This window comes from Oncorhynchus nerka, unplaced genomic scaffold (genome assembly GCF_034236695.1).
Source record: "Oncorhynchus nerka isolate Pitt River unplaced genomic scaffold, Oner_Uvic_2.0 unplaced_scaffold_38___fragment_2___debris, whole genome shotgun sequence".
Lineage (NCBI taxonomy): Eukaryota > Metazoa > Chordata > Actinopteri > Salmoniformes > Salmonidae > Oncorhynchus > Oncorhynchus nerka.
In genome coordinates, this window is record NW_027040320.1 from 204,624 (window position 1) to 221,852 (window position 17,229).

General features: G+C 41.9%; 1 protein-coding gene across 1 annotated transcript in view; it reads right to left on the reverse strand.

Annotated features, from left to right (window-relative positions):
- LOC115142626 (nidogen-1-like) overlaps window positions 1-16,753 on the reverse strand; it is a 60,606-nt gene extending 43,853 nt beyond the window's left edge. Inside the window, exon 1 of the mRNA XM_029682222.2 lies at window positions 16,418-16,753. Coding sequence (XP_029538082.1) covers window positions 16,418-16,621 — 204 coding nt within the window. The 5' untranslated portion in view covers window positions 16,622-16,753. The remainder of the gene's footprint in view (window positions 1-16,417) is intronic.
- Between the last annotated feature and the right edge of the window lie 476 nt (window positions 16,754-17,229).

Here is a 17,229-nt window from a genome sequence, read left to right on the forward strand (position 1 = left end):
AGCTTGCTAAAAGTCACCTAAACAAGACTCTCTGGTCTGATGAAACCAAGATTGAACTCTTTGGCATGAATGCCAAATGTCAAACGTCTGGAAGAAACCTGGCACCATCCTTACCGTGAAGCGTAATGGTGGCAGCATCATGCTGTGGGGATGTTTTTCAATGGTAGGGACTAGGTAACTAGTCAGGATCGAGGGAAATATTAACAGAGAAAAGTACAGAGAGATCCTTGATGAAAACCTGCTCCAGTGCGCTCAGGACCTCAGACTGGAGCGAAGGTTCACCTTCCAACAGGACAACAACCCTAAGCACACAGTCAAGACAATGCAGGAGGAGCTTCGGGACAAGTCTCTGAATGTCGTTGAGTGTCCCAGCCAGAGCCTGGACTTGAACCCGATCAAACATCTCTGGAGAGACCTGAAAATAGATGTGCAGCGACGCTCCCATCCAACCTGACAGAGCTTGAGATGATCTGCAGAGAGGAATCGAAGAAACTCCCCAAATACAGGTCTGCCAAGCTTGTAGCAACATACCCAAGAAGACTTGAGGCTATAATTGCTGCCAAAGGTGCTTCAACAAAGTACTGAGTAAAGAGTCTGAATACTTAAGTAAATGTGATATTTCCGTTGTTTTTTAAATACATTTGCAAAAATGTCTAAAAAACTGTTTTTGCTTTGTCATTATGACGTACTGTAACGTAACAAAATGTGGAAAAAGTCAAGGGGTCTAAATACTTTCCGAATGCATTGTAGTGTAGTCAAATCATAATAAAGAACAGAGAAAAACTGGTCTAAGGCCAGTGCTTGGGAATTTCCTCCTATACTGTGAAATATGGATATGACTCGCTGACCTATATTGTATTGTGATACACAGAGTATACCAAACATTAGAAACACCTTCTTACTATTGATTTGTACTGCAAAAACACTACAGTACATACTGTAGTATTTATTGTCGTATACTGTAGTATTTACAGTTAACTATAGTCCCAAAAAAATGTATACTCTAGTAATTCATGTAGTGTTTTTACGGACTGTAGTATACTGTAGTATTTACTATTGTGTTTTTGCGTAAATTACTGTAGTACAGTGTCTTCAGAAAATATTCACACCTCTTGACTTTTTACAGTTGTGTTACAGCCTGTATTTAAAATAGATTGTGTCACTGGCCTACACACAATACTCCATAATGTCAAAGTGCAATTATGTTTCAATCGATTTTTACAAATTTAATTTAAAATGAAACCTGAAATGTCTTGAGTCAATAAGTATTCAACCCCTTTATTATTGCAACCATAAACACATTCAGGAGTAAAAATGAGCTTAACAAGTCACATAATAAGTTGCATGGATTCACTGTGTAAAATAATAGTGTTTAACATGATTTTTGAATGACTACCTTATCTCTGTACCCCACACATACAATTATCTACTAGAGAAATACTACAAGAGCACAATTCCCATAACCTGTAGGTAAGACTGGGGTCTGAATAGATAGTTCAGAGCCTCTGCTCTTTCCAATAACCTTTAGGGAACACAATATATGGTCTATACTTTATACTAGCTACCAGACAACAAAGCCATAAGCCTCAGGTGCCTTTGCCACAACGGAAGAAGCAATGTGACGCAAATCACATCTGACAAGTCTCATGTATTTAAATCAACTGTGTTTAGCCTAAAGAAAAATAGTTCAAATAGAATTTGAAATCTTTCAAATAGTTTAGCTGTGCTTGACTGAACTTGCCTGGCACAATGGAACTAATTGATACGTCTCAAAAGTGCACCTGGCAGGTGCAAGCAAACACACATAGTTCTTGACAGATTTTGAATATTTGAGCCTAGGTCTAGCTGGAATTACTTGTGAATTTAGCTCTCTAGAAGAAGAAAGAAGAAAACGGCGGATAACAACTACATACGGCACAAGGAGAAATAGCGGAATTAAACCAATGTTATGTCCATTCTCCCATCCGGTTGAATGAATTTGAAAAGCCGGAGGGATTTAGCTGGCTAAACTATTTGAAAGATTTCAAATAATATTTGAAATATTTGTCTTTAGGCTAAACACTATTGATTTAAATACATGAGACTTGTATCCACACATGACAGAAAGTCGCTTTTGGATAAAAGCGTCTGCTAAATACCATATATTATTATTTTATTATTATTAGCTGGACCAAAGGGAATCTAGACTACAGTACTACATCTGTTTCAGGCTCTCAGGCTCAGCCTTTGGCTTGGACCAAAGGGGAATCTAGACTACAGTACTACATCTGTTTCAGGCTCTCAGACTCAGCCTTTGGCTTGGACCAAAGGGGAATCTAGACTACAGTACTACATCTGTTTCAGGCTCTCAGACTCAGCCTTTGGCTTGGACCAAAGGGGAATCTAGACTACAGTACTACATCTGTTTCAGGGTCTCAGGCTCAGCCTTTGGCTTGGACCAACGGGGAATCTAGACTACAGTACTACATCTGTTTCAGGCTCTCAGGCTCAGCCTTTGGCTTGGACCAACGGGGAATCTAGACTACAGTACTACATCTGTTTCAGGCTCTCAGACTCAGCCTTTGGCTTGGACCAAAGGGGAATCTAGACTACAGTACTACATCTGTTTCAGGCTCTCAGGCTCAGCCTTTGGCTTGGACCAAAGGGGAATCTAGACTACAGTACTACATCTGTTTCAGGCTCTCAGGCTCAGCCTTTGGCTTGGACCAAAGGGGAATCTAGACTACAGTACTACATCTGTTTCAGGCTCTCAGGCTCAGCCTTTGGCTTGGACCAAAGGGGAATCTAGACTACAGTACTACATCTGTTTCAGGCTCTCAGACTCAGCCTTTGGCTCTCGTCTCTAAACGACACTTCATCCAAAGGAATGCATGAATGACAAAAGCATCTGGGTGAATAGCTGCCCTCACAGCAGGTATTTGACTTGAAGAAAATGCCTGTAGTGCAGGAGTCGCTTGGTTGCAATGTGACAAGAATTTGGCTTAAAGTCCTCCAGGGGTTGAGAAGACAGGAAGCCCTTCTCTTTGTTTCGGATATGGTATTGGACATCAAACTAAAGCCGCCCGTAGGCATTACCAATATCACTTTAAGAGACCCTTTCCATTTACCCAAATTAAGCCACTCCTGGATTTTGAAAGCCTGCTCAATAGAGAATCTGACATTCTCCACTGAGCAGGCTTTCAGAATCCAGGAGTGGGCTTAATCTGGATACGTGGGCTTAAAAAATGACTTTTTAGTCCAGGAATATGGGGGGTCTTGGTCTGGAAAAGCACACCCAAGAGAAAACTGTGAAGTTCAAGGCTGTAAAGTTATGCAAGGCTGTAAAGCTTTCCTGAGAGGTACGAACAGGAACAGCATCTTGGTTACATCATACAGACACTTGGGATCATAATTATCAGTTGAGGGGAAAGACAAGCAGAGCGAGAGAGACAGGGAGAGAGAGAGAGAGAGAGAGCGAGAGGAGGAAGTGAGAAGATGAACCAACTACTTGTTTTCTTAGACAGAAAGAGCGAGAGAGAGAGAGAGAGAGAGAGAGAGAGAGAGGGGGGAGAGAGAGAGAGAGAGAAAACAAACCAAGCAGTCTTGCCTCCTGTCCAGCTTTAGAGATGTGTTAGTCTAATAATGGCATTGTTTGTGGGTAAATCCTTAAGATTCCCACTGAAAAAATATTACCTGGGTCATTCCACGAATAGAGTGCCTTTTGCATCCATTTGATATTTTAAGTAGAAATTGTGCACCAATATTGCATTTTAAAAGCCTGGTATATTAAATAAGGTGCACTTAAATATATACGGAGTGTACAAAACATTAAGAACACCTCCTCTTTCCATGACATAGACTGACCAGGTGGATCCAGGTGAAGGCTATGATCCCTTATTGATGTCACTTGTTAAATCCACTTAAATCAGTGTAGATGAAGGTGAGGAGACAGGATAAAGCCTTGAGACAATTGAGTCATGGATTGTGTATGTGTGCCATTCAGAGGGGTATAGTAGTAGGTGCCAGGCACATCGGTTTGTGTCAAGGACTGCAACGCTGCTGGATTTCCCATGCTCAACAGTTTCCAGTGTGTATCAAGAATGGTCCACCACCCGAAGGACAACCAGCCAACTTGACACAACTGTGGGAATCATTGGGAGTCAACATGGGCCAGCATCCCTGTGGAACACTTACGACACCTTATAGAGTCCACGCCCTGACAAATTGAGGCTGTCCTGAGGGCAAAAAAGAGGGGTGCAACTCAATATTAGGAAAGTGTCAAAATCAAATTTTATTGTTCAGATACACATGGTTAGCAAATGTTATTGCTAGTATAGCGAAATGCTTGCCATTATATAGTTAGTCAGAAGTACACTGAGTTAGAGAATCAACATTGACCATCTCAATGCACTTTAACACCCAAAATATAACAAGTCGCAAAACTTCTTCCTGAACAAACACACCCTTCTCCTACTCCTACAGAGCACTGAAAGAATTAAACTCCCCAACTTCCCACTCACACATACATATCCACCCTCTACCCCAACCTCTAAACATTCCCTCCTGGAGGTAGGTGTGTGTGTGTGTGTGGGGGGGGGAAATTTCAAAGACAGCTGCTGGGACAGCTGGAAAGGCACTGACTAGAGCAACACAGCCTCGACCTGTGCATCAGAGGAGGGGGAGAGGGAAAGAGGGAAGAAACCGAGGGAGAGAGGGAGCAACGGATGGAGGGAGGGGTAGCTCTCGGCATTTGCTGAAGCTCGACTGACCGCGATTGAGAGTGAAGGGGAAATCCCACATGCACAAGGGGGTGTGGGAGCAGAGTTTGGTGGGAGGAAAGCAGATCTTAGAACTCGTTGCTGAAGCTTACAGATGACACGCAACAGACCACGACGGTGAAGGACAAGCAGGAAAACGTCACTCTGATTTATCTTAAACAAACTCACACCAGTGACCATACAACACAAACGGAAGATTTTCATCTTCCGTTTGCTGTCACGCATTGAAACATTCTGGGCTTTTTGTGGGGTTTTTTAGAAGGAAATGAGATCAAAACTGAACAGAAAAAACATGCAATGCATGATTCCATTGCAATCAACAAAATAATAATATATACACTGCCGTTCAAAAGTTTGGGGTCACTCGGAAATGTCCTTTAAAAAAAAAAAATTAAGCACATCTTTTGTCCATTTAAAATAACATCAAATTGATCACACCTAAGTCATTCAAGGGTTTTTCTTTATTTTACTATTTTCTACATTGTAGAACAATAGTGAAGACATCAAAACTTTTAAATAACACACATGGAATCATGTAGTAACCCAAAAAGTGTTAAACAAATCAAAATATATTTTATATTTGAGATTCTTCAAAGTAGCCACCCTTTGCCTTGATGACAGCTTTGCACACTCTTGGCATTCTCTCATCCAGCTTTTTTGTCCGTACATCCAGGGATGAGCCAGTCACATTTCATATGCAATGTAGGCTATGGGATGGTAGCTAGCTAAGCGCATAGACGCAATGCATACAACACTAAATACTTCCTCCAAGCTAGCTAACCACTGTAGCTAGTATTGACATTATAACTAAATCACAATGTATTAGCTAGTTTCCATGAAACAGCTGCCTGTGTTAGCTGCCAAGTTAGTGCAGTTCACTGGGAAAACTCCAGACCTGGATGGAACCAGTGGAAGTATACAAAACGTTTTTTTGATGTACTCAGAGGACCTTTATTAGCATGTTTTAACCACTCCTATATAAATGGTAGATTATCAGACACGCAACAAGAAGGTCTGATATCATTATTACTGAAACAGGACCCAAGTAGTATATATAAAGATCCAGTCCATTAAAACAATTGGAGACCTCTTACACTTCAGTGTTGTGATGCAAAAATCCTAGCAAAATGCTTAGCAAAATGCTTGGCACATAGAATTAAAAAAGTATTGTCAGATATTATTCATCCTAATCAGACATGTTTTTTTTACATGGTCAATACATTGGAGTTAATATAAGACAAGTACTGGAAACAATAGAATAATATGAAATTTCGGGGACACCAAGCCTGGTTTTCATAGCTGATTTTGAAAAGATTTTTGATAAACTATAAAGTATGAGTTTATATATAAATGCCTAGAATATTTCGATTTTGGGGAATCTCTTATAAAATGGGTTAAAGTTATGTATAGTAACCCTAGGTGTAAAATAGTAAATAATGGCTACATCTCAAAAAGTTTGAAACTATCTAGATGAGTAAAACAAGGTTGTCCACTATCGGCATATCTATTTATTATTGCCATCGAAATGTTAGCTGATAAAATTAGATCAAACAATAATATTAAGGGATTAGAAATCCGTGGCTTAAAAACTAAGGTGTCATTGTACGCTGATGATTCATGTTTTCTTTTAAAATTACAATTAAAATCTCTCCACGGCCTCATAGAGGATCTAGATACTTTTGCTATCCTCTCTGGATTAAAACTAAATTATGATAAGTGTACTATATTACGTATTGGATCAATAAAAAAATGCAAATGTTACATTACTGTGTAGTTTACCAATTAAATGGTCTGACAGATATGTGGACATACTCGGTATACAAATCCCAAAAGAAAGAAATATTCTCACTCCAATACATTTTTATAGAAAGTTAGCAAAAATAGATAAGATCTTGCTACCATGGAAAGGAAAATACCTTTCTATTTGTGGTAAAATCACCCTGATTAACTCTTTAATCATATCACAGTTGACCTATTTGCTTACGGTTTTGCCTACACCTAGTGACCTGCTTTTTAAATTATATGAACAAAATATATTCAAATGTATTTAGAACGGCAAGCCAGACAAAATTAAAAGAGCATATTTATATAACGAATATGAATCCGGAGGGCAGAAATGATTAAATATTAAAGCATTAGACCTCTCACTAAAGGCATCAGTCATACATAAGTTATACTTAAGTCCAAACTGGTTCTCTAGTAAATTGGTAGGAATGTCTCATCCTATGTTCAAGAATAGCCTTTTTCCCTTTATTCAGATTACACCTGCTCACTTTCGGTTGTTTGAAAAGGAAATAATCTCCAAAATATCGTTATTTAAAAAAGCCTTAGAAAGTTGGTGGCAATTTCAGTTTAATCCACCTGAAAAGACAGAACAAATAATACAACAAATATTCTGGTTAAATTCAAATATACTTATTGATTAAAAAAACAGTATTTTTCGAAGAAATGTTTAAAAAATTTATAATTTTTGTGAATGGTATCATAAATAGGACTGGTGGAGTTATGTCCCACATGAAGCTAACACAGACATATGGAAATGTCTGCTCTACCCAAAATTACAACCATTTAATTTCAGCATTACCACAAAAATGGAAGAGGCAAGTAGAAGGGGAAAAATTAAGGAACTTGTATCAAACTGGATGGACATCAGAAATAGAGGAAGGACTAAAAACAAACATAATATAACTATTGTAAAATAGATTGTGTCTGTAAAATGTGTATAAGATGTATAAACTGAAGATAGAAGCCTAAGTGTTTATTAGTTTACTTCAATTGCGGGAAGGGTGGTAGGCTTTGCGGGGAATAATAAAGGTATATTCTTTAAAAAGTGTGTATATCAATATAGGTATGTGTATGTATATATGTGTACATGTATGCATACGTGTATGTACAGTGGGGAGAACAAGTATTTGATACACTTACAAAGCATGTAGAGCATGTAGAGGTCTGTAATTTTTATCATAGGTACACTTCAACTGTGAGAGACGGAATCTAAAACAAAAATCCAGAATATCACATTGTATGATTTTTAAGTAATTAATTTGCATTTTATTGCATGACATAAGTATTTGATCACCTACCAACCAGTAAGAATTCCGGCTCTCACAGACCTGTTCGTTTTTCTTTAAGAAGCCCTCCTGTTCTCCACTCATTACCTGTATTAACTGCACCTGTTTGAACTCGTTACCTGTATTAACTGCACCTGTCCACACACTTAATCAAACAGACTCCAACCTCTCAACAATGGCCAAGACCAAAGAGCTGTGTAAGGACATCAGAGATAAAATTGTAGACCTGCACAAGGCTGGGATGAGCTACAGGACAATAGGCAAGCAGCTTGGTGAGAAGGCAACAACTGTTGGCGCATTGATATGATCCAAGATGGCGTAGCAGTAAGTTGTCCTGTCGTGTCGTGTCCCTTGTATATATCGTATATATCGTTTATTTTTCGTTTTTACATATTTTTCTTCGCATATCTCTTTAAAAACATTTTGCTAAACCTAAGCTTCCAAATACTCTCCTGCAACCCGCCTCACCCAATGTAGCTATTTTTCCTAAAGTATTTATATTTACTTCGGAACCGGAACCCCTCAACTGAAGCTAGCCAGCTAACCACCAGCTATGCTAGCGGTCTTCAGCTAACCGGTCATCAGCTAACCTTTAGCTCGGAAAGCTCTTGCCAGTTCGAACAACGCGACTCTAACCAGAGCATAACGGACCTATTTATTTTTCATCCCCGGATTCCCACCGCAAACGGAACATTTTTCAGCTGGATCTTCACAACTAGCTATCTAGCTAAACCGCAACCCCGGATGATTACTCATGGCTAGCGTTTCCACCCACTTAGCTTGAAGCTAGCCCGGCCAGAGCACCTGTGCTACCACCGTAGCATACTCCTGGGCTACAATACCCGGGCCCACAACCGGTCTATCGATGTCACCGCATGAAGAGGAATAAACAGACTCACCCCATCGCGACGTCCCCCAAAGGCTAACTCTCTAGCCGTTGCTATCTCCTTGCTTGCTAATTCGGCCTGCTAACTGCTAGCTTGTTTAGCTCTTTCTATCTCTTTTCGATTTTTTATTTGTTTATACCTTCCGGAAACCTGCCTCACCCAATGTGATACGGAATCGCTATTATTTTTATTTTTAGAACACACTCCAGAAGCTCACCAGCTAACTAGCTACAAGCTATTTAGTCATTGTTAGTTTTTTTAACCTGGATAACACTCGCCAGTCCAGCTTCCCTGCCCCATCCACCGCTGCCCCCTGGACACTGATCTCTTGGCTACATAGCTGATGCACGCTGGACTGTCCATTAATCACGGTACTCCATTCTGCTTGTTTGTTTTATCTGTCGGTCCCGTTGCCTAGTCAACGCCATTTTACCTGCTGTTGTTGTGCTAGCTGATTAGCTGTTGTTGTCTCACCTACTGTTTTAGCTAGCTTTCCCAATTCAACACCTGTGATTACTGTATGCCTCGCTGTATGTCTCTCTCAGATGTCAATATGCCTTGTATACTGTTGTTCAGGTTAGTTATCATTGTTTTAGTTCACAATGGAGCCCCTAGTTCCACTCTTCATACCCCTGATACCTCCTTTGTCCCACCTCCCACACATGCGGTGACCTCACCCATTACAACCAGCATGTCCAGAGATACAACCTCTCTCATCATCACCCAGTGCCTGGGCTTACCTCCGCTGTACCCGCACCCCACCATACCCCTGTCTGCGCATTATGCCCTGAATATATTCTACCATGCCCAGAAACCTGCTCCTCTTATTCTCTGTCCCCAACGCTCTAGGCGACCAGTTTTGATAGCCTTTAGCCGCACCCTCATACTACTCCTTCTCTGTTCCGCGGGTGATGTGGAGGTAAACCCAGGCCCTGCATGTCCCCAGGCACCCTCATTTCTTGACTTCTGTGATCGAAAAAGCCTTGGTTTCATGCATGTCAACATCAGAAGCCTCCTCCCTAAGTTTGTTTTACTCACTGCTTTAGCACACTCTGCTAACCCTGATGTCCTTGCCGTGTCTGAATCCTGGCTCAGGAAGGCCACCAAAAATTCAGAGATTTCCATACCCAACTATAACATCTTCCGTCAAGATAGAACTGCCAAAGGGGGAGGAGTTGCAGTCTACTGCAGAGATAGCCTGCAAAGTAATGTCATACTTTCCAGGTCCATACCCAAACAGTTCGAACTACTAATTTTGAAAATTACTCTCTCCAGAAATAAGTCTCCCACTGTTGCCGCCTGCTACCGACCCCCCCTCAGCTCCCAGCTGTGCCCTGGACACCATTTGTGAATTGATCGCCCCCCCATCTAGCTTCAGAGTTTGTTCTGTTAGGTGACCTAAACTGGGATATGCTTAACACCCCGGCAGTCCTACAATCTAAGCTAGATGCCCTCAATCTCACACAAATCACCAAGGAACCCACCAGGTACAACCCTAACTCTGTAAACAAGGGCACCCTCATAGACGTCATCCTGACCAACTGGCCCTCCAAATACACCTCCGCTGTCTTCAACCAGGATCTCAGCGATCACTGCCTCATTGCCTGTATCCGCTACGGAGCCGCAGTCAAACGACCACCCCTCATCACTGTCAAACGCTCCCTAAAACACTTCTGTGAGCAGGCCTTTCTAATCGACCTGGCCCGGGTATCCTGGAAGGACATTGACCTCATCCCGTCAGTTGAGGATGCCTGGTCAATCTTTAAAAGTAACTTCCTCACCATTTTAGATAAGCATGCTCCGTTCAAAAAATGCAGAACTAAGAACAGATACAGCCCTTGGTTCACTCCAGACCTGACTGCCCTCGACTAGCACAAAAACATCCTGTGGCGGACTGCAATAGCATCGAATAGTCCCCGCGATATGCAACTGTTCAGGGAAGTCAGGAACCAATACACGCAGTCAGTCAGGAAAGTTAAGGCCAGCTTCTTCAGGCAGAAGTTTGCATCCTGTAGCTCCAGCTCCAAAATGTTCTGGTACACTGTGAAGTCCATGGAGAACAAGAGCACCTCCTCCCAGCTGCCCACTGCACTGAGGCTAGGTAACACGGTCACCACCGATAAATCCATGATTATCGAAAACTTCAATAAGCATTTCTCAACGGTTGGCCATGCCTTCCGCCTGGCTACTCCAACCTCGGCCAACAGCTCCCCCCCCCCGCAGCTCCTCGCCCAAGCCTCTCCAGGTTCTCCTTTACCCAAATCCAGATAGCAGATGTTCTGAAAGAGCTGCAAAACCTGGACCCGTACAAATCAGCTGGGCTTGACAATCTGGACCCTCTATTTCTGAAACTATCCGCCGCCATTGTCGCAACCCCTATTACCAGCCTGTTCAACCTCTCTTTCATATCGTCTGAGATCCCCAAGGATTGGAAAGCTGCCGCAGTCATCCCCCTCTTCAAAGGGGAGACACCCTGGACCCAAACTGTTACAGACCTATATCCATCCTGCCCTGAAAGCCAAGTCAACAAACAGGTCACTGACCATCTCGAATCCCACCGTACCTTCTCCGCTGTGCAATCTGGTTTCCGAGCCGGTCACGGGTGCACCTCAGCCACACTCAAGGTACTAAACGATATCATAACCGCCATCGATAAAAGACAGTACTGTGCAGCCGTCTTCATCGACCTTGCCAAGGCTTTCGACTCTGTCAATCACCATATTCTTATCGGCAGACTCAGTAGCCTCGGTTTTTCGGATGACTGCCTTGCCTGGTTCACCAATTACTTTGCAGACAGAGTTCAGTGTGTCAAATCGGAGGGCATGCTGTCCGGTCCTCTGGCAGTCTCTATGGGGGTGCCACAGGGTTCAATTCTCGGGCCGACTCTTTTCTCTGTATATATCAATGATGTTGCTCTTGCTGCGGGCGATTCCCTGATCCACCTCTACGCAAACGACACCATTCTATATACTTTCGGCCCGTCATTGGACACTGTGCTATCTAACCTCCAAACGAGCTTCAATGCCATACAACACTCCTTCCGTGGCCTCCAACTGCTCTTACACGCTAGTAAAACCAAATGCATGCTTTTCAACCGATCGCTGCCTGCACCCGCATGCCCGACTAGCATCACCACCCTGGATGGTTCCGACCTTGAATATGTGGACATCATCTATAAGTACCTGGCTAGACTGCAAACTCTCCTTCCAGACTCATATCAAACATCTCCAATCGAAAATCAAATCAAGAGTCGGCTTTCTATTCCGCAACAAAGCCTCCTTCACTCACGCTGCCAAGCTTACCCTAGTAAAACTGACTATCCTACCGATCCTCGACTTCGGCGATGTCATCTACAAAATGGCTTCCAACACTCTACTCAGCAAACTGGATGCAGTTTATCACAGTGCAATCCGTTTTGTCACTAAAGCACCTTATACCACCCACCACTGCGACTTGTATTCTCTAGTCGGCTGGCCCTCGCTACATATTCGTCGCCAGACCCACTGGCTCCAGGTCATCTACAAGTCCATGCTAGGTAAAGCTCCGCCTTATCTCAGTTCACTGGTCACGATGGCAACACCCATCCGTAGCACGCGCTCCAGCAGGTGTATCTCACTGATCATCCCTAAAGCCAACACCTCATTTGGCCGCCTTTCGTTCCAGTACTCTGCTGCCTGTGACTGGAACGAATTTCAAAAATCGCTGAAGTTGGAGACTTTTATCTCCCTCACCAACTTCAAACATCAGCTAACCGATCGCTGCAGCTGTACATAGTCTATTGGTAAATAGCCCACCCATTTTCACCTACCTCATCCCCATACTGTTTTTATTTATTTACTTTTCTGCTCTTTTGCACACCAATATCTCTACCTGTACATGACCATCTGATCATTTATCACTCCAGTGTTAATCTGCAAAATTGTAATTATTCGCTTACCTCCTCATGCCTTTTGCACACATTGTATATAGACTCCCCTTTTTTTCTACTGTGTTATTGACTTGTTAATTGTTTACTCCATGTGTAACTCTGTGTTGTCTGTTCACACTGCTATGCTTTATCTTGGCCAGGTCGCAGTTGCAAATGAGAACTTGTTCTCAACTAGCCTACCTGGTTAAATAAAGGTGAAATAAAAATAAAAATAAAATAAAAATTATTAGAAAATGGAAGAAGTTCAAGATGACGGTCAATCACCCTCGGTCTGGGGCTCCATGCAAGATCTCACCTCGTGGGGCATCAATGATCATGAGGAACGTGAGGGATCAGCCCAGAACTACACGGCAGGACCTGGTCAATGACCTGAAGAGAGCTGGGACCACAGTCTCAAAGAAAATCATTAGTAACACACTATGCCGTCATGGATTAAAATCCGCATACAAGGTCCCCCTGCTCAAGCCAGTGCATGTCCAGGCCCGTCTGAAGTTTGCCAATGACCATCTGGATGATCCAGAGGAGGAATGGGAGAAGGTCATGTGGTCTGATGAGACAAAAATAGAGCTTTTTGGTCTAAACTCCACTCGCTGTGTTTGGAGGAAGAAGAAGGATGAGTACAACCCCAATAACACCATCCCAACTGTGAAGCATGGAGGTGGAAACATCATTCTTTGGGGATGCTTTTCTGCAAAGGGGACAGGACGACTGCACCGTATTGAGGGGAAGATGGATGGGGCCATGTATGCGAGATCTTGGCCCAACAACCTCCTTCCCACATTGAAGATGGGTCGTGGCTGGGTCTTCCAGCATGACAACAACCCAAAACATACAGCCAGGGCAAGTAAGGAGTGGCTCCGTAAGACGCATCTCAAGGTCCCGGAGTGGCCTAGCCAGTCTCCAGACCTGAACCCAATGGAAAAACTTTGGAGGGAGCTGAAAGTCTGTATTGCCCAGCGACAGCCCCGAAACCTGAAGGATCTGGAGAAGGTCTGTATGGAGGAGTGCGCCAAAATCATTGCTGCAGTGTGTGCAAACCTGGTCAAGAACTACAGGAAACGTATGATCTCTGTAATTGCAAAAAAAGGTTTCTGTACCAAATATTAAGTTCTGCTTTTCTGATGTATCAAATACTTATGTCATGCAATAAAATGCTAATTAATTACTTAAAAATCATACAATGTGATTTTCTTGATGTTTGTTTTAGATTCTGTCTCTCACAGTTGAAGTGTACCTATGATAAAAAAATGACAGACCTCCTCATGCTTTGTAAGTAGGAATACCTGCAAAATCGGCAGTGTATCAAATACTTGTTCTCCCCACTGTATATGGATATACAGTTGGGCAAAAAAGTATTTAGTCAGCCACCAATTGTGCAAGTTCTCCCACTTAAAAAGATGAGAGAGGCCTGTAATTTTCATCATAGGTTCACTTCAACTATGACAGACAAAATGAGGGGAAAAAATCCAGAAAATCACATTGTAGGATTTTTTATTAATTTATTTGCAAATTATGGTGGAAAATAAGTATTTGGTCAATAACAAAAGTTTATCTCAATACTTTGTTATATACCCTTTGTTGGCAATGACAGAGGTCAAACGTTTTCTGTAAGTCTTCACAAGGTTTTCACACACTGTTGCTGGTATTTTGGCCCATTCCTCCATGCAGATCTCCTCTAGAGCAGTGATGTTTTGGGGCTGTTGCTGGGCAACACGGACTTTCAACTCCCTCCAAAGATTTTCTATGGGGTTGAAAATCGCGACTCAAAACGCATAAATAAAAATATAATTCATGTCTTACCTTTGATATCCCATAAACATCACAAATGGTCCTTTTGTTTGATTAATTCCGTCGATATACATCCAAAATGCAATTTATTCGGTGCATTTGATCCAGAAAAACACCGGTTCCAACTTGCTCAACGTGACTACAAAATATCTCAAAAGTTACCTGTGAACTTTGCCAAAACATTTCAAACTACTCTTGTAATACAACTTTAGGTATTTTTTAACGTAAATAATCGATCAAATTGAAGACGGGATGATCTGTGTTCAATACAGGTAGAAAACAAACTGAAGCATGCTTTCTGGTCACACACCTCTATCTAACAGTACACTTCAAGTGACCCTCGTTCAAGATGGCCATACTTCTTCATTACACAAAGGAATAACCTCAACCAATTTCTAAAGACTCTTGACATCCAGTGGAAGTGATAGGAACTGCAAGAAGGTCCCTTAGAAATCGGGATTCCCAATGAAATCCCATTGAAAAGAGAGTGACCTCAAACCCAAAAAAATTCGGAACGGTTTGTCCTCGCAGTTTCGCCTGTTAAATATGTTCTGTTATACTCACAGACTTGATTCAAACAGTTTTAGAAACTTCAGAGTGTTTTCTATCCAAATATAATAATATTCATATCTTCTGGGGATGAGTAGCAGACAGTTGAATTTGGGCATGCATTTCATCCGGACGAGAAAATACTGCCCCCTGTCACCAAGAAGTTAACAATACTGAGTGGCTGACACCTTCCAAGGTCTTTGCTGTGTGAACACAAAAGAGATTGACAACCGACGCTGTTCAAGGGTGCTAAGTACAGTCGGCAGACAAACGTTTGACAATCATACCGGTATGTCAGAGCCTTAAGGTTACTCTGTAGCCATCTTTGGAGATAAATCAAAAATAGTCCTGAGGTGTGGGGACCTCATCAGTTCTCTGTGCCGTCTCTGTCTTTTGATCCGGCAAAAGGCGGGTCACGTCACAGACAAAGCTTTCTAATGGGGCATTGGGATGAGTTTACCTGGACCTTCTGGGTTGAATGTTTTGTCAATCTTCAACAATGGGGCTCAGCGCTTTTTAATGAACAGACTAGTCATTGTTTGGGTTAATTAAGCCTTACACTGCACTGTCTGGGGTCCATAGTTAAAGAGAAATTCACTTATAATGCAGTATATATATCATACAAAGATGTAGGAGAGAGAGAGCGAGAGAGAGAGGGAGAGAGGGAACTTGGAACTTCTGTGAGTGTAATGTTAACTTTTAATTTTTGTTTATTTAACTTTTGTGTATTATCTACTCCACTTGCTTTGACAATGTTAACATTTGTTTCCCATGCCAATAAAGCCCTTGAATTGAATAGAGAGAGAGAGAGAGGGGGGGACATTTGGGGACAACAGGGGTGACAATTGCCAATGTGACATTTTGGGCAACATTCAAGCGCTTGGGAAGATCTGAAACATTCTAAACTAAAGACATTTGTGGATCAATGAATGTATCATTCTCTATCAACCATCATCACATGATTTGTTGGTATGTGATATTCTACAGTATAAGGAGGCACAGAGCCAAGACATTGTTTATGAAGGTGGGAATTGATAGCCTTATCAGTCACATAATGAATTGACTGACATTCCACACCCTCCCAGCAACATTCCACATGGCCTTTCATCCCCCCAATTCATGGGATTTGAGCAATTTATGCTAATGTAATTATCATCAAAGAGTACTTTAATATGTGAACAGATTTTGAATGATGTGGCACATGCATGAGATGGTAAACTAATTGAGAACATAGGATGTAATTGTTTTGTTAGCTATCTTTCATGGATAAAATAGCCTATCACAATGGATGCAATGGAAGGGGTTCTCAACTGTCAACATGCACGTGAATATCATAATTGATGGCTGTGCATGTTTGCCATTGATATATTTCCCCGCTATTCTCGTGTATAATTAAGCTACTATTTTCGCATGTGCATAAAACATCATTATACTCACATAAACAGTGTCATATGCGCCATCGAAGAAGAACATTGACTGGTTCAAAATAAGTGCTTGAGTTTGGTCGGTCCCCTGCTCCAACAGTTGGTCTCCAGCTTGCTCTCCATAATCAAACATGTCGTGTTTGCTCAAACTGTTCACTGATAACGCAATGGCAAACAGAGTTGCCCATCGTAACCAACCTCGTTGATGAAGATCCATGTTTAAATAGGTCTATGCCCAGAACTCTTATTAGTTTTGACCTATAGGCTTGGCTACCCAGTTCGCCAAAGCGGTTCCGATGCAAAGCACACCTCAGGGCGCACAATAACGGAATGAATCGGCGGTAGCAAAATCCAATATAAAGGGAGGGTGGAGTTGGAGAAAGCAGAGACATTTGCATTGGACATTTGCGCGGGGTTGCCTGTCTCACATGCAGGTTTTCCGACAAGGTAAAGTCAGTTTCAGGTTGGATATTCGACGGCTATTCACGTTTTCAAACCTCAATAACCTCCAAACCACTTGAGCCACAGACTCCAAATAAGTGTCATGATTTTGGAAAAATTGCGCACAACAACGCACATGTCTTATTTTCAAGATTTGGACATTAATTCGCTTTCCAAATGAAAAAACGTGGAAATTTGAGCAGCATTTTGTATTCCTAGTTTAATTAGTTAGGGAGCATAAACAAAGTACACACTTTTTTACATTCAAATTTCAATAGCTCCTTGATCATATGAACTACTGGCCTCTAACAAGGTTCCGAATGTACAATCAGTGGGCCTACACATTGCACACCCTTTTGTTTGTCCATTTTCATCTCACGCAAT